This window comes from Mya arenaria, chromosome 2 (assembly GCF_026914265.1).
Source record: "Mya arenaria isolate MELC-2E11 chromosome 2, ASM2691426v1".
Taxonomy (NCBI): Eukaryota; Metazoa; Mollusca; class Bivalvia; order Myida; family Myidae; genus Mya; species Mya arenaria.
Window position 1 is genome coordinate 24,813,097 of NC_069123.1, and position 22,853 is coordinate 24,835,949.

General features: G+C 33.6%; 1 protein-coding gene across 6 annotated transcripts; it reads left to right on the plus strand.

The window, feature by feature from the left end:
- Nucleotides 1-42: 42 nt before the first annotated feature.
- LOC128204312 (rho GTPase-activating protein 24-like) lies at nt 43-22,260 on the plus strand. Of its 6 annotated transcripts, XM_052905727.1 has the most exons (8): nt 43-146; nt 2,187-2,304; nt 4,215-4,453; nt 5,593-5,628; nt 9,828-9,869; nt 14,832-14,960; nt 16,727-16,859; nt 17,844-22,260. In XM_052905727.1, exons 2-8 carry the CDS (start codon nt 2,192-2,194, stop codon nt 19,201-19,203), a joined length of 2,052 nt encoding a protein of 683 aa, XP_052761687.1. In that variant the 5' UTR covers nt 43-146; nt 2,187-2,191; the 3' UTR covers nt 19,204-22,260. The 6 variants fall into 6 exon arrangements, with proteins under 6 accessions (XP_052761687.1, XP_052761710.1, XP_052761702.1 ...); XM_052905750.1 differs by lacking the exons at nt 5,593-5,628; nt 9,828-9,869 and adding an exon at nt 5,068-5,100; XM_052905742.1 differs by lacking the exon at nt 9,828-9,869.
- Nucleotides 22,261-22,853: the final 593 nt, after the last annotated feature.

Here is a 22,853-nt window from a genome sequence, read left to right on the forward strand (position 1 = left end):
TCAAGGATGTCTGACGTCACGTAATTTTGCGTACTACACACCCGGAAATAGGGAAAGAAAATTGACAGATAGAAGAAAAACAATGTATTTTGGAAGTTTGTAGCATTTTATGCATCGGCATCCTTTGCAGCAGTGAACCATTGCAGGTATATGTCAAACACATTCAAAACGAGTATTTTTGCATTGGAATATCATCGAGTGGCATAAACTAAAACTTAATTGTATTTATTAACAACCGTGTTATTGAGTGATTGAATGACAATAAATTGAAAGAGGAAGGATAATTGCTTGAGGATAATTTCCGAATAAAAAAAATGAATAAGCAAAATGTAACCCCCTTGAATCTAGTGAGTGTAGGTGCTGACTGTAAGACCCATGAAATATGGATCACCAAATATCAAAATAGTGTTAGTGAATTAAAGTAATCCAAGGGGAAACAGGTAAAGGCTTCCTGTGTGAGGCTCAAACCCATGTCTGGTAGGTGTTGAAAAGTCTTTGAAATAGGTTGAAAAGTATTTGTTTTGAGAAGGGGTTGAAAAGTCTTGAGGTTGAAAAGTCCTGCTCCAAATACAGGCACTCCTGACATCAGTAAAGTAACATTAACACTGTGAGAAAAAGTGCACTTTGTTCGTGGCTCAAACCTTTGACAGCGGAAGATTTAAGTGGCACTTTTCCTGCTTGCACCTACTGATTTTCCGTATAGGTCTTAATTTATTTTATTGAAAATATTTATTAGTTTGCACATATACTACATGTATACAATGAATCTATAGTAGAGCTCCTAGAATTATACCATATACTAAGATACAAGAAACCATGCAGAAAAATGCATATTAACGATTCAATTTAGAGACACTTTAGAAGATATCAAATACAGATTTATTAGGAAATGATGCTTTAACCTGGATGATATGATAACTCTTGCTTTTAAAATTGTTGTGATATGCCCTTTTATCAACTGAAAAAGAACTGAAAAGCTTTTTCGTTTGCTCCACTGTGCTCTTATTTTGTTTATGAATTAGCATGACAGGAATAGGAGACATGCTCTGCCTGGGCACATTGGGTCACAGACACTACGGACCATGGACATTACGGACCAGACATTACGGATCAGATTTAGGGACACTACGGACCAGATTTAGGGACATTACGGACCATATTCAGAAACTTACGGACCATGATTTATAATGTTTTTAAACAATTTTTTTTTAATTTATTCACTCATTGGTCTTAAATTTGTTAGTAAATACTTGAATTTGAGTGCTCAGTATGACAATTATCTTTAATGTAACTGTGAAAAATCCTGTTAAATTCCAATGTTAAACATCAATGTATTTTTAATAAATTATTATAACAATGTGAATAATAATGAACGAAATATGTTTTATCTTACAATGTACCATATTTCAGAACATTTCGTACCATGAATTAAACATTACTCATGTTTTGTTTAAGAACAAAATATATAATATAATTGAGATAATTATGCATTGATTTATAATTTTACATACAACTTATGTGTATATTTGTAAATGTGAATTTTAATGTTTTCATATGTGATCGATTGCGTGAGTCTGAATTAAACTTTGGATCGTCAAATTTGTTTGTTTTCCGTTTCATCTGTTGTAATTGAAAGGTTCAGTGAAAGTGCGCCATCACAATGGGTTTTCACACTTTCATGATTGCCAATTAAAGGTTGTCAGTATAATGTTTGTTTCTTTTGTAAAATACCGCCGATTATTGCTGGTACAATTATAACTTATAAACACTAATTAAGGCAACAGAAATTGCCAGTTTTAAACATTGTTTAAATCATGGTCTGTAAGTTTCTGAAGATGGTCCGTAATGTCCTTAAATCTGGTCCGTAGTGTCCCTAAATCTGGTCCGTAATGTCTGGTCCGTAATGTCCATGGTCCGTAGTGTCCGTAATTCGGCACATTTTGGAGGTTGATTGTCAGAGGTGGCCAAAGTTATTCATTGGATAAGCATGTCCTATAGATAAGTGTTAATTAAATGGTGAATGAGAGTCAGCATTTGGTACATGTACATCCATCTTTTCAATTATAATGCCCTTTTCCACTATGAAAATATGGTGAAAGTATTGCAAACTTTCTTAGTAAATAATTATAAGTATGTTTTTTAATAATAGTTTTTTTTAAATATGTGTGCTGGTTTTATTTTTGTAGGCAAGATGGATTCAATGGCTAAGTTTTCAGCCATGGCATCTAATATCAGACATCTAAAGTCTAAAGGATCTGACAAAATAGGTGACCCCCAGGCAGTCAACAAATGGTCAGAAATTAGGTAACCAAGTGCATACATGGTTTACAGTGTATGTATAAACATTTCACCTGCACAAAACTGACCCTTGCATAATAATCATATGTGATATTATATTACATGTATTTCTTTCCTGTCACATACCCTTTGTCAGCAGCTTGGTTCTTTGATTATAAAAATACAACAACACATTCTTGTGGGCATGAGTTTCTTTGACATACAAAATTGCTGAATGCTGTATATGGTTCTTATTTCTGCAGCAGCAAACAATCATGTATAACAGGTAATAGTACATAAACACACATACAGGAAGGGTTGTCTTGATCTCATTATCCTTATGTTCATGCCTCTGATGTATTATATACATGTATTCGTGTCATAAGGTTATCAGTGATGCTTCCTTGTTTTTGTGTGATTCTGATATTTTATTATATATGCATTGTCATTTGAGTAATATAAAAGTATCTCACCTTATACAAATAAATGACCCTATGTGAGATATGTCTGCTATTTCTTTTATATGTAGATACATTTTCTGTACACATTCTTTCTGCTTTTTAGCAAATGTACAAGTGTCTCTACCTTTGTTTCCTAAATTTTCCTTTACTTTTCAGTTGTAATTTTTAACCAGGTAAACTCACTATTTTTGTTTTTCTAAAATAAGCTTTATATTTACTTCTTTAAGAGTTTTTAGATCTTATTTAAGGGTGTTGTTGGGCGGGCGGGCAGACAGACAATGGTTTCCACCCAATAACTTATGTAAGAATTGATGGAAGTTGTGTGTGGGTAGTTTATGTGTAGAGCAAGCTTGGGATTGAACTTGAGAGGGTGTGGGGTCAAGGTCACTGTTGCTAAAAATAGAAAAAAAGCCCAATAACTTAGGTAAGAATTAATGGATATTAATGAAAGTTGGTGTGTAAGTAGCCTTTGTGAGGAGCTAGCTTGAGATTGACTTTGAGGGGAGTGTGGTCAAGGTCAAGTTCACTGTAACTTGGAATGTTTTTCACCCAATTACTTTTGGCTGCTACTTTGTCCTAAATTATACAAGAAATTCATTGGCTTTAATTTTTGATTGCCAACATAAAAAACCTGGTTTTGTCTCATTGCGGCTTTTCTAGTTAAAGTGCTTTCACTGGACTTTCATTGAGTTTGAGAAATAGATTTTTTGCCATATTGCAATGAGCTTAATTAAGTATTTGTTTTTAATGAGGTATAAAGAAAAGAAAATGAACTTAATCTAACTGCAATGACATGCATGTTTCTCTTTTGAATATGATGTTGATTTCTGGGTGCCTATTATTTGTGCTCATGTCTCTGCTAATGGTATCACCAGATGTATCCTAATGTAATCATTTAGAAAATTAATTATCTGACGAAAATAACCACCACAGTTCATTATAACCATTTTTTTTGTTTCATTCATTTTAACCATTTTTTTATTTCATTAAGTGGACTACTATGCAGCTTGGCTAATAGAGAGATAGTCACATCAACACTAAAGAAAGTTATTATTTATTTTTTGTTTTACTATACAATTGGATTGACTAAGATTTAGTTAAGCAAAAATAACAATAACTGTTACTCGGTGACTTATGATAACATATCTCAAACTTCCAGCATAGTGAAAATAGCTTGTGAAGGTTTTAAAATGAAGTTTAATATTTTTTTATTTTTTTTTCTGATTTTGATTTTTTTTTATTAAATTTATAAAAGAAATACACACTAATCCTGTTAAGGTTCTTTAAAATGCTTGCTGTATATTTGTAGTTAAATTTACAAGTGCATTTACATTTTTACATATCATTTCCTGGCATGCTAAATCATTTCAATCAGATAAAAGAACAGTACTTCAAGTTTTCAACAAGTTGTAAATTCACAGTCGTTATCAAACTATTATCAAACTATTCACACTGTATTGCATGTGTACTCTTCAGGATGTCAATGAAAGGAGTGGGAGGCGCGTTGTTCAAATCAGGATGGCTCCGGAAACAGGGTGGCATGGTCAAGACTTGGCATCGTCGCTGGTTCGTTCTCAATGGGGACTACCTGTTCTACTTCCAAAAGGAAGATGATGTGCGACCCCTAGGAATGATATATCTCCCTGGAAACAAGATTATTCAGCATCCCGCCAATCCAGAGGAACCTGACAAGTTCTTGTTGGAGCTAATTCCAGGTACATACTCTTTGCACAAATCTTTGATTCGTTCAAAACCAAATATTTGGCTGAGTTACAACAGTCTTGCTTAGCTATAGTTAGTGCATCAATCACCTGAGTTAGCGAAATCATAGATTTAAATCACGAGGGTAGTTGGTGAATTAACTGTTTTGTACCATGTTGTCAAGGACAACGTTCAATAACTAGTATGTGTATAAGTGAATGGCATTGTAATCATGCTACATATTGCACGGGAAGCTCTGCCTGCTGGTGTTACCATTCTGATATGAGAATTATTGAATGGAAGAAATCAGAAAACACTCACAAATATAGTACAAGTAAGATAAAAGCTTTGATTTTAAACAAGAAGTTAAATTTAAAGTATTGAGTGCTCACTGAATTATATCATATATATCTAGAAAGCATTTTTGAAGGTGTGTATCAGTTCTTTTTGCATTGTTACTTTGTATAATTGAACCAAAGACCCTTTGAATTAGTGATTATTTTTTATGTCTGAACAATGATATTGCATAATTAGGTTATCAGTTCTGTACTAATCTTTAAGTTTTTAAGGTATTTAAAATAGATGAAAGTGTAGTGTAACATTCCGAATTTTTATTTTCATTTTTCAGTTAAAATCTTTAAACAGGTTGAACAAAAACATGGTAATATTTGGTACTAGGGATAGCTATGACCTGTTTATATCTTTAATGCATTTTAATCAAGATGTATTCAGTATCTTGGAAATGCCTCGTGTCATGTAATATAACTTTCTTGAATACTCTTCTTTAATTATGTATCTTTTGTTTAATAATGTTAAATCTGTAACATGAACTTATGATATTCGAGTAACTTTTACATTTTCATACTTCGTTGTTTTTATATTTCCAAACTCCCTTAATTCGGAATCAATGTTGGTTTTTTGTTACTATATAATTACTGCAATGGTTGAAAGTAGCGCAAGCTTGCACTGGTGAAATGCTTGTCGGGCTTGCTGAAATTCTCGATTTATATAGCATGGCTTGTTATTTTTAATTGATGCCAAGCACTTGTGTAAGAGTCAAAGCTTATTCATCCAAAGTTGATATTTCAACCACTGTTCCTTATACAACATGATTGTGTAGTATTTACATGTTGGTATACTGATTGTAATTCAGCGGAAAAAGAGTTAACCATTCATAGGTGTTCTCAAGGTAATTAGTTGAGGTATTTTACTTTGAGTTATAATATTAACTTGTTGTGGACTTTATTTAATTTTCTTGAAATAGTTTGTTTTGTTTTAGTAGACTCACTTGGATTTTTAACCAGCTTTTCACGAAATTCACCTGGTTATCACAATGATGTACGTCGTGGTTAGGACTGGCGGGTCGGCGAGTGGGAGTATGGCGTCAATTTTATATATCAAATAATTTTAATTAGGTTTGACATATTGAGACCAAACTAGTAATACAGGAATTGTTTATAGAGACTTTTCATAGAGTTGGGTTTGGGGCCCCTATGGTCAAGGTCAAGGCCACTGTAACTAAAAAGACAAAAATAGTTGGTATTAAATAACTTCAGTTTAATGGGATTGACATGTTGTGACCAAACTTGGTATATAGAAAGTCTTTATGGAGACCATTCATGGGATTGCGTTTGGGACCCCTAGAGTCAAGGTCACTGTTGTTGAAAAAACAAAACAGTTGAGACTGAATAACTTTAGTTAGGGTTGTCATATTGTGACCAAACTTGGTATGTAGGAGGACTTTCATCAGATTGCATTTTTGAACACGGTTACTGTTACTAAAAAAAACTGAATCTCATTAAAAAGTACTTCAGTTAATCATTGAAAACCTGGTTTATGCAGTGAGGTTTCTTGTTATTTCTAACACTAATGATTTTTTTTCTATACTTGTAACTTACAGCAATTCATTCTTAGATTTACATGTATGTTTTAGATGAGAGCATTATTTACCCCAACAAAATTTGGTTCAAACTACAGTCTATGTAGTTTTATGAAAGAGATCAATTTTGACCATCTACAAAAAAAGAGAATGGGCAGGCGGTTAAAAATTGGACTCTTACTGATTTGGTGTTCTTTGGTGCGTCTGTCAGAAACAATCCATGTAAAATTAATGCAAAGACAATTTGAAAAATTCTTCATTCTAATTGGCCCACACAAAAATGCAAACTCCAGTTTCATGCTAGATTCTAATGTTGCTCTACTTTAGCGTCATGCATATTATAGTTTAATATTATTTTACAAGTTAAATTGTTTATTTCCTTTAATGTTAAGTGCACCTAAAAAATAATTCAAATTAAGCTCTTACCACAATAAATGCATATTTTAATGCATTAAGTTTGTGTAATGTATCATAATTATTCTGTTTTAGCTTTAAATCATATGCTTTTACTAGCTTGTCTGTTTTTCATATTTTATTTTTTAAAGAAAAATAATTGCTGTTTTGGATAGCCATGGTAACTTTTTCCTCAGCGTTGTTGTCATTGGCATTCTAAAACTCAAACTTTGACAAGAAAATAAAAAAAAACGTTTGGAAGTCTTTTACATGAAACTTAGTACACATGTTGCACAGAGACAATATACGCCTATAAGCAAGGCCCATAATTCTTGCTGTAATAGAGTTATGTTCCTTGTTTGATTAGAATACTGTACCTACATTTTCAGTCAATGAGATTGCAGACAGGGGACCATTAAGTAGTAGGCTTAATCATTATGATTTTCAACTTTTGTGCGTGTTTAAAGCTGCACTCTCACAGATTCACAGTTTTGACAACTTTTTAATTTTTTGTCTTGGAAAGAGCAAAGTTTTGCGTAAATATCTGCAAACCAATGATATAAGACTGCTGACAAAAAATCAGATCGCAGATTTTCATATTTCCTATCGAAAATTAATGTTTTATGGCTTAAACCATTACTAACTGTAAAAATGCATAAAACATCAATTTTTGAACTTAAATATGAAATTCTCAGATCTGATTTTTTGTCAGCAGTCTTATATCACTGGCTTTCATGGATTTTCGCAAAAATTGACTCGTTCCGGGACAAAAAATAAAGTTGTCAAAACGTTCAATCTGTGAGAGTGCAGCTTTAATGGTCCGCCTACTGCCAATCATCTGATACACATTCCCTGTGTCAGATTTAGTGTCGACAATGTATCAGCTAATGAGGTGGTATTCTAAGTCAGTTAGATTACATGAAGTGAATTCTTAATGATAAAGAAAGACTCGTTCGCTCGCCTCACTCCGCCCATTCTAAGTCATTAATATTTCACTTCATGTCATCTAACTATTACTGCAATACTAAGTGTGTGTTTGCTGCTCATCCCTCTTGTTTAAGTGTTTTTTGTCTTTCTTGTTCAATATCTTAACTTCTAATTTAATTTTGCCAATACATGTACATTATGCTTTGTTACCATTTACATGTTTAGCTTATTTGTTCATTTGTTCATCACCTGATTTGTCAGCTTCGTAATTAAAGATGCACCTTTACTGCCAAATAAGATTTTCCACATTTAATAATTAATTAATATTAATATTATTGTCTTCATATACCAAAAAGGTAAATAAATATCCAAATTAATGATTCGTATGAAGGAAAGTGAGTCTAATTTGGAAGAAAGATGCAGAAAACACGGTATTTCTAACGTATGAGACGATAATAGAAGGCAGTAAATCTTTTAGCACTCAGCAATCATTTAATATTTTTGCATTTTCAGCTTTTAAATACATGGTTACAATCTTGTTATAAGTAATTAATATTTTCCATAAATGCATTATTTAGTAAATAGTTAAAGGTTTATCACTCAAAATGTATGTTTGTTATACATGTGTATGTTATGATTTTAGATAAGAGTGTCACTTTAAGTGCAGCAGCTCAAGATATTCAAATGAAACTTGGTACAAGATATGCACATGCATAGCTTGGTCCAGAACTCTAGCTTTAAAATTTGTTGAGTTATGCTCCTTTCACAACTAAAACACAATAGAGATGTGTTACTTCTGCGCGCTGCGCCATTGTAAAATATTGGCACCCAACGAGAAAAATATCTAAATTGAGGTAAAATAGGAAAGGCATTTTGTTATGTTATTTTGTGTTTTTGGAAAGTAGCGTTTCTGAATAGAATGTTTCCGTTCTGTTATATTTATGTGGTTGTATTTGACTAATTCTGTCTGTGAATGACCTTGTATTGTTTTATATGTGTGCTTCAGTGTGCTTGATATGGTCACTAATTTCCTAAACCTTTTTTCCAGGAAAATCAATAAAAAACAATTTATAACTGTATTAAAATTATATTACAGTCTCAGGTAACTGGAACTTCTAATTTCATACTTCAGGTCATTGTTGGAAACCACGATGCTTTCTTCAATTACACTTATACATACTGTGTGAAAATTGACTGACAAAATCTCGTTTTCATGAATATGCATGAGGCAGGGGAGACAACTCTTCTTCCAATGAAATGGCATGTTACAGTTAAATACTCTTCAATAACCCTTTATTGTCAGATGTCTCCATAGGCGAGTGGTTGAAGTGGATTTTTAAAGTTTGTAATGACAACGCGGAATGAGTTTAATTTAATTTAGTTTAATGAGAATACCTTTCCTACAATTGATACATTATTATAAGTGTCTGTGCATATTTCCGCATTGATTTTCTTAACCAAGTTGCTGTACACAAAAGAGCATATCGCAATAGAGTATTGGGGATATCCGACAATGACTTCAGATTTATTTTTAGCCTACAAAGGACCCTTCTTCAACACATATGTATTTGATTTTATTGATTTTCTACACACGAAAAAAGGTTGCAAGAATTAACTGTCCTTGTTAGTCAGTATGAAGCAATATTTTGAACGTGCAATCTCTTATTAAATACTTCTTCTAATCCAACGTTTGCAATGATAAGTAACACCAACTTGGTTTTGTCTTTTTGTTCAATCTTAAACACAAATGTACTGAAACTATATATGAACTTCTACAACATGTACCTTTTATCTTTCAAACAACATTCTGAGCCTTTCTTATCCCTTGATTTTGTTCCCATCCAACAGGTTTGCCAATGATTTTGTGAACTAATATCTTAACAATTTCCTTCACAGTGATCTCCCTTGACAAGCACAGATAATCTCTAACACCACGAACGAAAATAGCTGGATTTTTGAAAAACATATCTTTACTCATTGATGCAATTTTATTAAAGTTGCATTATATGTATATAATGTTGTTTTCAAAGTTGAAAATAATAATATAATTTTACCGGTAAATAAAAGAAAAAAAACACTTCTTGATTGAATTCACGTGGTAGTGATAACTGTATGTCACGGGAAAGTAAACCACTGTGTTTGATGTCTTATATGGCATGCTATTGGCAGACTGTGGTTATGTATTTCAGAAGTTTATGCCATCCATCGCAGTAAATCACTCAGCTATAAAAGTACGAGCTTTGGTTTGGAAACAAAACAGGGAGCACTGTCAAGCTGCCATTGTTATTGCTCAGAATTGCATGCATAAGGTCACTAAATTCAAAAATGAGAGTTTTGTGTCAGCTGATTAGCATGGCAGACACATACATAGGGATTATTTTGGCTGGTGGTGTTTGCGGCTGTGGAACACTTCTGTTTCCAATTAAAAATCTTTTAAATGACTTGGTTTAGAATCTAAACTTGGTATGCACTAGGTCAATGGTAAAGTAGAGTCTATAACTTGGTATTCACATTTGTTATGGTCATTAGATGACCAAAATTGATTTAGGGTCAAAGGTCAAGGTCACCTTGGTATGCATATTGTTCATGGTCAGCAGATGACCGCTATTGATGTTGGGGTTGATAGGTCAATGGTAAAGGTCATGGTGACAGTTACTATAAATATAAAAGGCACTTGACCAGTACTGAGGAGTAGTTTCATACCTTAGAGAGATTTTTAACATGGGTAAAAAAACACTCCTAGGAGTCTTTATCACTGGGCCACCTGCAGATTATTGTTTACAAACTGGGATATCAGTGTCATTGTCAACAATATTTGCTGATACCACCAACCACCACTTCCTTATATGTGATCAATGCATTTTTAAGATGATTTAGTTTTGAGCAATACAAAAGGCATGCACATGTTATAATCATAATTTCATGTCAGTGCTCCCTACTGGCAGTCTTGAGTACAACAAATGCATGTGAATTATATTATGTACAATCCCACGATTCAAAACACCTAACCACTGAATGAATGGATATTGTTAATTTTGTAAAGAATTTAGTGTCCAATTTTAGTTACACATTAGAGAAATAGTTAGTCTTGATGTTCATCACAGATGTTAGATTAGTGATTGTTACCTACATTTTCAGCCAATAAAATCGCCTATCCAGTATCAATAAGTCAGCAAGATCGGACTAAACAGATTTGGTTTCATCATTCATTTTAACACAAGTACTGAAAACATGTTGTTATTTAAGTCATTTAGAACATACTGTGTACAAAATTTTTTAATGAATAATAAAGGTCAGCTTTCTTGCTCCGCCCTTGTGAGTCATTCACAGTTTACACAACACTTAGTTTCTGTAAACATGTAGTAACTTGTCTTGTAGTTGGGCGCTAAATTTCTTACTAAATGAATGATAGTAATTGTCTCTTTGCCTTGCCGTCAAGGTCCTTAACCAATTTTCAAGTTAAGTGATCAATACAAAAGAGCTTTTAAAAGAGCTTTTACTTTTAGAACTGAAGTAACTCATTTGTTGTTCTCAAGATATAATATAACATTTTGCCTGGCTTGCAAATCTGTACCCCTGCCCTCAGGCTTCTGGTCCATCTGCATGCAGAGGTTTGCTGACTGAAAAAAGAGAGAGGTGTTTTAGTGACATTTATCGGGGAAAGCCTTTTACGTATAACTTCTGTTGCCACATTTTTACACCTAGATAGTTCAATTTGGAAATGGATAAGTTACACATGTATACCAATTTCGTGGAATAACTAGGCTTAAAACTGTATCTGTGAGAATGGCATTAGAATGTCTTTTTTTTGTTCAGCTGTCTTTAAGAAGGTGATGCTTTGAGTTTATTTTCAAATAGATTTATTTAAATAAAAATTTCATAAAGTTCATAGTTTCAAGATATGATTTTTTTTATTTAATGCAAAAACTTAAAGCAGCATATGATACCGTAATATAATAAAATGTAAATATATGTGACCTGTCAACAGCTTTGAATTTTTGTTGACAAAAAATGGTACATTGCAGTTTTTTTCATCATATTAAAAAAAATGTCCATAATTATTAACTATATCGAGGCAAACATATCTGTTTAGAAATTATTTGGTGAAGTATCACTCATTTTTAGCTCACCTGTCACTTTGTGACAAGGTGAGCTTTTGTGATCGCCTTTTGTCCGGCGTCCGGCGTGCGTCGTCCGTCAACAATTTACTTAAAAGACATCTCCTCCTTAACCGCTGGGCAAATATTAATAAAACTTCATAGGGATGTTCCTTGGGTGGTCTTCTATCAAAGTTGTTCAAAGAATTCAATTCCATGCAGAACTCTGGTTGCCATGGCAACCTAAAGAAAAAACTTTAAAAAACTTCTTCTCCCAAACCACAAGGCTTAGGCCGTTGATATATGGTAGGTAGGATCACCAAATGGTCCTCTACCAAGATTGTTCAAATTATGGCCCTTGGGTCAAAATTGGCCCCGCCCCGGGGGGTCATGGGTTTTCTCTATATGTTTATAGTGAAAACTTAAAAAATCTTCTCCTCTGAACTTACTTGGCCTAGAGCTTCGATATTTGGCATGATTCATCGTCTAGTGGACCTCTACAAAGTTTGTTCAAATTATGGCCCTGGGGTCAAAATTGGCCCCTTGGGGGGTCATGGGTATTCTCTATATGTTTATAGTTAAAACTTCAAAAATCTTCTCCTCTGAACTTACTGGGACTAGAGCTTAGATATTTGGCATGATTCATCGTCTAGTGGACCTTTACAAAGATTGTTCAAATTATGGCCTTGGGGTCAAAATTGGCCCCGCCCCCTTGGGGGGTCATGGGTTTTCTCTATATGTTTATAGTGAAAACTTCAAAAATCATCTCCTCTTAACTTACGTGGCTTAGAGCTTAGATATTTGGCATGATTCATTGTTTAGTGGACCTCTACAAAGTTTGTTCAAATTATGGCCTTGGGGTCAAAATTGGCCCCGCCCCGGGGGGTCATGGGTATACTTGATATGTTTATAGTTAAAACTTCAAAAATCTTCTCCTCTTAACTTACTTGGACTAGAGCTTAGATATTCGGCATAATTTATCGTCTAGTGGACCTCTACAAAGATTGTTCAAATTATGGCCCTGGGGTCAAAATTGGCCCCGCCCCTGGGGGGTCATGGGTTTTCTCTATATTTTTATAGTAAAAAAAATCAAAAATCTCCTCTGAACTTACGTTGCTTAGAGCTTAGATATTTGGCATGATTCATCGTCTAGTGGACCTCTACAAAGATTGTTCAAATTATGGCCTTGGGGTCAAAATTGGCCCCGCCCCGGGGGGTTAGGGTTTTCTCTATATGTTTATAGTTAAAACTTCAAAAATCTTCTCCTCTGAACTTACTTGGACTAGAGCGAAGATATTTGGCATGATTCATCGTCTAGTGGACCTCTACAAAGATTGTTCAAATTATGGCCTTGGGGTCAAAATTGGCCCCGCCCCCTTGGGGGTCATGGGTTTTCTCTATATGTTTATAGTGAAAACTTCAAAAATCATCTCCTCTGAACTTACGTGGCTTAGAGCTTAGATATTTGGCATGATTCATTGTCTAGTGGACCTCTACAAAGGGGTCAAAATTGGCCACACCCCGGGGCTGATGGGTTATCTCTATATGTGTTATTGTGAAAACTTAAAAAATCTTCTCCGAACTCACAAAGACAAGTAACGTCTTAATTTAAACTGGATAACATAATATTTAGTACACATTCCAATTTTCAATATGGGCCACATACAACAATTAATAACAAATATACATATATAGATACACACGTAAAATCAAGTAGTGACAAGAGCTTAGATATTTGGCATGATATATCATCTAGTTGACTTGTACCAATATTGTTCAATCTTTGGCCCTGGGGACAAAAAATGGCCCCACCCGGGCGGTCATGGGTTTCCTGATATATGTATATGATGAAAACTTAAAAAATCTTCTTCTCCGAAACCAAAAGGCGAAGGCCTTAGATATTTGGTATGAAGCATCGTTTATCGGACCACTATTAAGATTGTTCAAACTTTAGCCCTGGGGTCAAAATTGGCCACGCCCCGTGTTCATAGGCTTAGGTTTTCAATATTTGTATATAATGGAAGAATGTGCAATATATGACAGGTGAGCGATTCAGGGCCATTTGGCCCTCTTGTTTACATTAGGACTAATTTCCTTCCAGAGCGCTTTAATGCATAAATTACAGTTTTTTCTTTGCTATATGACTTCTTTCTATGGACTCATATTTGCTAATTAATAATGTCACAAATATGTGTCTTGGAAATAATGAGTGTTGAAGGTATAACAATTATTATAACAAGTTGCAAGGACAAAAAAGATAGTTTGGTGAAAAGGTTCAATGTCACAATGTGATAAATGGGTATTGCTGCTTATAGCCTCAGCCCAAACTCCATTTTTGTTAGCGAAACACTTCCAATCACTGCACGCTTAGTTAGCATATTATAGTCTGCATGTATTTCAAGAGAGCTTACAAAAATAAAGTATTTCCGGCAATTGACATGACGCTGACTCCACGGATAGGAATATTCATATAAGTTAAAGCGATTAGTACTCACAAGATATAACCCTGGACAAATGTGTACATGGACATGAGTTTGAGCTTTTCATTTGTTATTATAATAGTTAAATATTTAGGAGGATTTGTGGTCTTGGAGGGGGTGAGGGTGGTGTCATAATCAGATTTCAGCGTCATATCAATTGGCTATATGTAATGGTGCATGTATGTTTACATAAGGACACATATATTCACATTATACGAGAACACATACCGGTATTATAATACTTTTGCATGCCCTGATGGATGGATTAATATTGCGCACTTACAGTATGCATATTGTGCAGAGGACAGAACATAACTGTATAAAAAAATGTAATTGATAATTTAAAAAGTTGTGAATTTTAATTAAGATGATTTATTATGAAAAACTGGTTTTTATTTCCTTGAACAATTATTTACATTATAAAATTGTTGTTTTTACCAACAATTTAAATTTTTACTAAGGTCACATTGATACTGTCTTCATCATAGTAATTTAGAAACCTGCACTTTTAACAATGGGAAATGGGTTTAATAAGCAGTAAATAATTGTTTCTTTATTTATTTCAAATCATCAAAAAATGAGAATTTAATAAGCATTGTTTAGCATCTTATTACAGGTAAGACGATGCCAGCTATGAAAATGGCACCCAACCATGAGACCTTTCTGTTGTCAGCAGCAACGGATGAGGAACGGCAAGACTGGATCAGGGCCATTCGTAAAGTCATGTTTGCAAACAAAGGGGGAGGTGAATAAAATGTTTTATCTCATTCAGTAAAAACATTTTGCCCAAAGGGGAGGTGAAAAAAATGTTTAATCTCATTCAGTGAAAAAACATTTTGCCCAAAGGGGAGGTGAATAAAATGATTAATCTCATTCGGTAAAAACATTTTGCCCGAAGGGGAGGTGAATAAAATGTTTAATCTCATTTGGTAAAAACATTTTGCCTGAAGGGGAGGTGAATAAAATGTTTAATCTCATTTGGTGAAAACATTTTGCCTGAAGGGGAGGTGAATAAAATGTTTAATCTCATTTGGTAAAAACATTTTTCCCAAAGGGGAGGTGAATAAAATGCTTCATACGGTTGGGGGAATAAAGTTGGCACAAAGGTGGAAGTGAAAAAAAGAAGTTTCACCCTATTGAGTAAATAAATTTTCAGTTAAAAAAAATCTTTGGAAATACTTTGATAACAGATATGAAAGAAAATGTGATTCAACATCTTTGAAATAAAACTTGATTTATCATTGCAGTTATTAAACTTAAGTGAAAGTAGATTGGTCACTATTGCAAACAAAGCTTGATCATAGCCATTGCAGTTTTATTTATTGAAGTTTTTTTTAAACAGGTTTTCACAAAGTGAAAGCTGGTTATTAGAAAGACGTACATAGTTGTTCCAGCGAATGGGTGGCTGGGCGAGAGGCGTCAAACTTACCTATGAAACTGAATAACTTTCATCAGGGTCAACATAACTTGACCTAACTTTGTGCATAGGAAGAGTTTTTGGAGACCTTTCATTGGATTGTGTTTTGGCTCCTAGGGTCAAGGTCAAGGTCACTGTTACTGAAATAGAAAAACAGTTGAAACTGAATAATTTTAGTCAGGGCGGACATATCTTCACTAAACTTGGTATTTAGGAAGAATTTATGGAGATCTTTCATGGGATTGTGTTTCAGGCCGCTTGGGTCAAGATCAACGTCACTGTTTTATTAAAAATAGAAAAACAGTTGAAACTAAATATCTTTAGCTAGGGTTGACATATCTTGACTAAACATGATATAAGGTAGTATTTATGAAGGCCTTTCATGGGATTGTGTTTTTGGCCCCTAGGGTCAAGGTCACTGTTATTAGAAATAGAAAACTGTTGAAACTGAATAACTTAAGCTAGGGTTGACATATTTTGCCTAAACTTTGGTTTTAGGAAGAGTTTATAAAGACCTTTCATGGGATTGCATTTGGGGCCCTTAGGGTCTAGGTCACTGTTACTAAAAATAGAAAAAAAAACCAGTTGAAACTGAATAACTTGAGTTAGGTTTGACATATCTTGACTATGTATTTAGAAAGAGTTTATGGAGACCTTTAGTGAGAGTTCGGGCGACCTTTCACTGGATGTGTTTTGAGCCCCTTGGGTCAAGGTCAAGGTCACTAAAAATAAAAATAAAAAACATTGAAAACCTGGTTTTGTTGCATTGCAGCATTTCTTGTTTGATTTTTTTCATCACTTAGGCATGACCAAAGTTTTTGCTATTTTAGGGAAATTTAAAAATTAAAGAAATGGACATTGATGTAAAAAAGTGTTCTTTTTTTCTCATAAATAATTAAAATATCAAAAACTTACATTGTAAACTGGATCAAATGTTGCTGTTAACTGGCACAAATTAAACTATGTTGATGTCTGCAGAAAATATATTGATCTAGATTATTATTATTTTGATGGCTTTCTGATTGTTTAACTGTATTTAATATTTCATTTTTAGTTAAAACTTCAAACAAACAATAACATTTCCAACATTGCAGCAATATTTGGGAACAGTTTGGCAGAGACAATGGAGTTTGAGCGAACAAGAAGTGATCGTAAGGTGCCATACATCGTAGAATCATGTATAGAGTTCCTTACTAAATATGGTCTGGAGATAGAAGGCATCTTCAGGTGGGTTCTCTTTTGGTTTTTAGTAGGGCTGGTTTCCAAGAAAGGGTTGAGTTATGGTCATGGCATTGGTGTCTCTGTGCGCGAGATCGAGACATAGTTGTCACAATGGCAGTTACGTGTATGTGTGTGGGTCAGTGCATCTGTCTGTCTGTCAGGACTTGACCGTGCTGTTTCTATGCATTATAAAATTTTCAAAACATTTATAAGGTTTATCATGATGAGGAAGCATGTTGAACACAAGACTCAGGTCTGTATCTCAATGGTCAACGTCACTCTTAGAGGTCAAATGTTAAAATGGTCTTTGTCATGGCTGTATCTTGACCATGCATCATAGGATTTTTGAAACACTTTGGCATGAAGATTTATGATGATGAGATGGTGCATCGCGTACAAGACCCAGGTCTGTTGCTCAAAGGTCGCATTTAGAGGTCAAAGGTTGAAATTATCCTTGTCCAGGCTGTATCTTGACCATGAGTTATAGGATTTTCAAACATATTGCTATGAAGGTTGACCATGATGATGCGGAGTGTCACAGGCTCCACATATGTACATAAGTATGTCTGTCTGTATGTCTGAACTGAACCTTGTCCAGGCCGTATCTTTACTTTGACTCCATGTTATTCTGAATTGCAATTGCATGGAAGAGCATTATGTTGTGTTTATAGCTCATTCAACGGGCATCTAGTTTATAACATCACATTCCTAGGCTAGTTGTTTTTTCTTACCATCATCAAGGCAGATTGCAGACTTAAGTTTATTCTATGGAAGTCTTTGAGTTAAAGGTTTATAACAAAGCACAAATTTGTCATAAAAAAAGGCTAGCTCATTTGTAAATTAACCAAAAATACTTATAACAGTTGTACTAGAACAATGTTTTCTGTTCTAGTTTCTGAAAAGAAAAGAAATTCAAATCTTCTCATCAACATCATTATTCTTTGAAACTCTTTATTTTTAAGATTTAAAGTAAATTCAATATTTTTTCAGACTCCCAGGAAGAATGCTACTGGTCAGAGACCTGAAAGACCGATTTGACGAGGGTGAAACTTTCGACCTTGAAGAGGAAGATGCTGATATCCATTCTGTAGCCTCATTGATAAAACAGTACTTCAGAGAGCTTCCAGAGTGCCTTATTCCATACAACAAATACCAGGAGTTTATGAACATTGCAATGCGTTACCAGGGTAACAAGGCTAAGAATACGCGAAACGAGGAAGTTGAGTTACTGCGTACACTAATGACTGACATTCCGCGTGATAATTACAATTGCTTGAAATATTTGTGCGCATTTTTGCACAGAGTAGCTGATAATACATCTATTAATAAAATGACTGTGCAAAATCTTGCTAGAGTGTTTGGGCCAAATATCATTCGTCATCCGCAAATGGATGATAACCCAGAAGTGTTCATGTTGACTACGGCCGATATATCGGAACAACTTGCCTACATGATGATTAACTATGACGACAAAATATTTTCAGTAGAGTTCGATGATGGGAGGAAATCAGTGAATGTAGCTGTAGACGATTTGCTTAGATTAGATGAAAACGAGGAAGTAGAAAAACTCAAGCTCGTTCAGCCCATGTCAGCAATGGACGATTTGTCGTCCATTATCATTGACCAGAAAGGTGATCGACAAGGGAGATCATTCTGCACCGATACTAACCTGCTTCAGCAGTTTCAAAGCACCAATTTAGAGAACCAAAGTGAAAGCCAACAAGAGGGTGTGTTAGACCCTTCAAGACAAAGCGAAGACTTTGTAAAGGTCCCGAGACCAGCTCCTAGGTCAGTTTATGTTGATGAACGTAAGCCTATACCTCCACTGCGAAAAAAGTACATGAGAAATCACTCCAGTGTAGGCCATACTACAAGTAACGACTCGATAAGCTCTGAATTGAGTAACTCTTCGAATTCCTTAGATGGCTCTACCAATGATGTTTGCCATAGAAACTCCATGCGAAGTTCATCAAGAAATTCTGACAGTGAACCAAATACATTAGTGCTTGAACTTCAGCAAAAACTTGACACTCTCACTGCTGAGAATAACACATTGAAAGCAAAGTATGACAATCTAAATGCCTCAAAGGCAAAATCTGATGCAAGGGTGAAAAATCTTAGTGACGAAATGAGAAAAATTCAAAACAGATATGACGAACATATTACAAATTTAGAAAACAGGCATAAAGCTCAAGTAAATGAACTATGTGTTAAGCTAGATGAGGAGAAATCTAGCAGAGCAGAAGCTGTGCAGAAGGTTTTAGAGCTCCAGAAAACAATTCAGACTTACCAGATGCAGTATGGGGACATTAAAGACAAGTTACCTCCCTTGTACCCAGAAAAGAGTTAGCTCCCTTTGATATGATTGTGACATGACAATATTTGGTACAGGCATGATATTTTTAGCTTAAAGCTGTTAAAAAAATAAAATTCAGGTTATTGTCATTGCCTAGGTGTTGTTGCTGGTGTCATCATTGGTGTTGCTGTCATTGTAGTGCAAACACTTTGAACTTGGCCATAACTCAAAAACCTTTCAAATGAAACTTGGTACACATGTTGCCAGATATAATTCACAGATGAATAACGGCCAATAATTCTTACTCTAATAATTGTCTACATGTACATGTACATGTATGACCCTCTTGCTTGATAAAAAACAACAACAACAAAACAAAGGAGCGTTGGCTTTCTCTCAACGGCACTCATTATGTATTTGAAATTGACAAATTTTATCGATTCTAGGATAAAATATCAGACGAAATACTCAAATAATTCTATGGTTATAAAAATGAAAAGAACAAAATATGAAAATATCTTGTCATACATTTAACAATGAAATAGATACTTATTTCTTTGGAAAAAATGGCAACAAAGGTGTTAAAGCACCATAATCCTGCTTGGAGTTTGAATCCCTCATGCTCAACCTATTTAGGATTGGTATTTTCTGTCTGTTTTCCACTATGACTATGCAAAGTAAGAAATACCATACAAAAAACATGATTTTTATTGGATACTGTAGTTAATTATACTGAATGAAAATGTTTCTGTAAAATATCTTCCAATACTAATTTTTGTTTTCCGTTTTAGTTCTTTTCTCCACTAAAATTTAAGAGCATAAAACATTTGTTTCATGAAAATTTATTTGTATGCTGAATAAATGTAATACTAATGTTATTTTACATCATTTTTGTATATAAGTATTAACAGCCTTAAATATAATAATATTTAATAATATATTCTAATTTGAATCTTATGTACAGTACTGGTATATGTATCAAAAACTGGTTATATAATGGTGTTTTATATTCAAATACTGCTTGTATACTGATTCAAATGCAATGGTGCTTAATTATTTAAAAAAATGAGCTATATGATAATTACACAAAATGCTGTTTAACTTGTGAATGTATGTCCCTGTTATTGGCTCAAATACATAGTTGTGAACATGGTTTATAGTTATGATGTTATATGTATGTTGTGTTATTTTTAGTTTGTTTGTTTTTCGAGAAAAAATTGTTGAGGTATTGTTATAGCCTTCAATTAGCTGTCACCATCAGAGTGTAAAAACTTTAACTTTGACGGTAACTCGAAAACTGTCCAACATATTTAAATGAAACTTGGTGCACATATTTCCAGAGACAATAGGCACATGTACAGCAATGCCTGTAACTTTGGCTTTAACATTTGTTGAGTTAAATCTATGTTCCTTTTTTGAGGAAAATAACACAAACAATTATTTGCAACGCTTTGTTGCGCTCTTGTTAAGCATATAGTTTTTTTGTACAATTATTTTATGTTTCAGCTCTTGGTTTACTTGATAGATCATTGTTTTCTTCCCTTAGCTGCTTATGAACAAAATGTTGATGAAACTTTCTGAAAACTTTGGTTATGTTGAATGATTGTAAATTTAGTTATTTTGATTTAATTTCAATTTTTAAGTACAACTTTTCTTGCTGTGATGTATTTTGAGTGCCTTGTGATGCAGTGGCTATCTAGTTTTAGCTTTTCACTTTTCACAGACAAAAGTTGAGCAATTGTCTTTGCCTTGGTGGCATTGTTAACGTATGAGTACAAATGAAGGTCCGAAACTTCATACATTGTCACCAATGACAATACACATATTTGCCAAGACTAATAATTCTTGCCTTGATAGTAAGAGTATTATTATATGCTTACTGTGATTTTTTTCTAGTATTACAGTAAATTGGGAACTTTTTGGGAACATGCACCCAACGAAATGTTAATAACAAGCCATGTTATATTCATAACTGTATTGATAATCAATTCACTTAAATTGAAAATGGAGACTCGAAATCAAAATTTCTAGAATCTTCAAAGCGAATATAACTTCATGTATGTAAGAGTATAGAAAAAAGGCTAGACTAAGATAATGCTTAAGTTATCCACTTGTATAGGGGTTCACCTCTTATAATAATCTAGCAACAAGATAGAAATTCTTAATTACAGTAAGATACTTTACTAGAGGGATGGATTGCAATTCCAGGGTATTTTTCCCCCAGCAGGGGTATGGCATGTATGCTTTTGATAAATTAAATCCCAAAAGTTGCATTTTTTCTTGCCTGTGTTCATAGCAAACCATATAGTGTGATTAAATTGAGATTATTTTACACTAGTGTTCCAATTTATCTACTTTAATTATTTGAAGTGTTCATCATGTGGCATTTTAAAGTTATTAGTAAATTATTCACCTTGGCACAATTTATGGGTAGGAACTTTGTTTGAAAACAGCTTATTTTCTTTCAAAGCTGCACTCTCACAGATTGAATGTTTTGACAACTTTTTTTATTTTTTGTCTTGGAACAAGCCAATTTTTGCGAAAATCCATTGAAACCAGTTATATAAGACTGCTGACAAAAAATTATATCGCAGATTTTTTATATTTGAGTTCAAAAATTAATGTTTTATGCATTTGTCTTAAACTGTTAGTAATGGTTTAAGCCATAAAACATAACTTTTCGAACGGAAATATGAAAATCTGCAAACTGATCTTTTGTCAGCAGTCTTACATCATTGGTTTGCAGATATTTATGCAAAAATTTGCTTTTTCCAAGACAAAAAAAAAAGTTGTAAAAATGGAATGTCAGTTGCTGTCTGGTGTTTGTTCATAAAAGTAATTGAAATAACTTTATTCAAAAATGCTACTAACATACAATTTGTTAGAATACAAAGTAGATTGATTACTAGTAATTTTGCAAGAGTTTAATTTTCACAATTCTTTTTCAAAAAAGTTGTAAAAATGGAATGTCAGTTGCTGTCTGGTGTTTGTTCATAAAAGTAATTGAAATAACTTTATTCAAAAATGCTACTAACATACAATTTGTTAGAATACAAAGTAGATTGATTACTAGTAATTTTGCAAGAGTTTAATTTTCACAATTCTTTTTCATGACAAAGTCTAAACTGTGCAGAATTGGCAAATAACTTGAAATTTACTTAATTGTATGTACAGAAAATCTGAAGGTAATTTATGTAATAGTTATTGTTTATTTTTTATCTGCACCAGGCAAATACTGAATAAACGGTTATGTAAACCTAATTATTTATAACTGTCTCATTGTTGCCGCTAATGCCTCTATACTAGCATGTCTACATGTGTTAACCTTTGAATAAGACGAATAACACATACCAGTAATCGCTTTAACAAATGTTATTGTTGCAAACCAGTATTTACTATTCGAATACATTCCAAAAATATACTGTTTCCTCATTCTAAAAATTTGTGAATTTTGTACAATGCACTATTATTATACACATGTAAACATTTAGCATACAAGTCAACTTCTTGAGAGAGTTTTCTTTGTTATATGTGTATGCATTCAATAACAGTTTTAAGTAGAGCCCTTTCTGTGCAATAATTAGCGTGTGGATAAATTACATAAATATTCCTATATATACATGCTATATATACCACAATACCTTATAATACAGTTACTTCACCCACTTCCTTCGTAGTTGAAATTGTACATAGTTTGCGCTTCG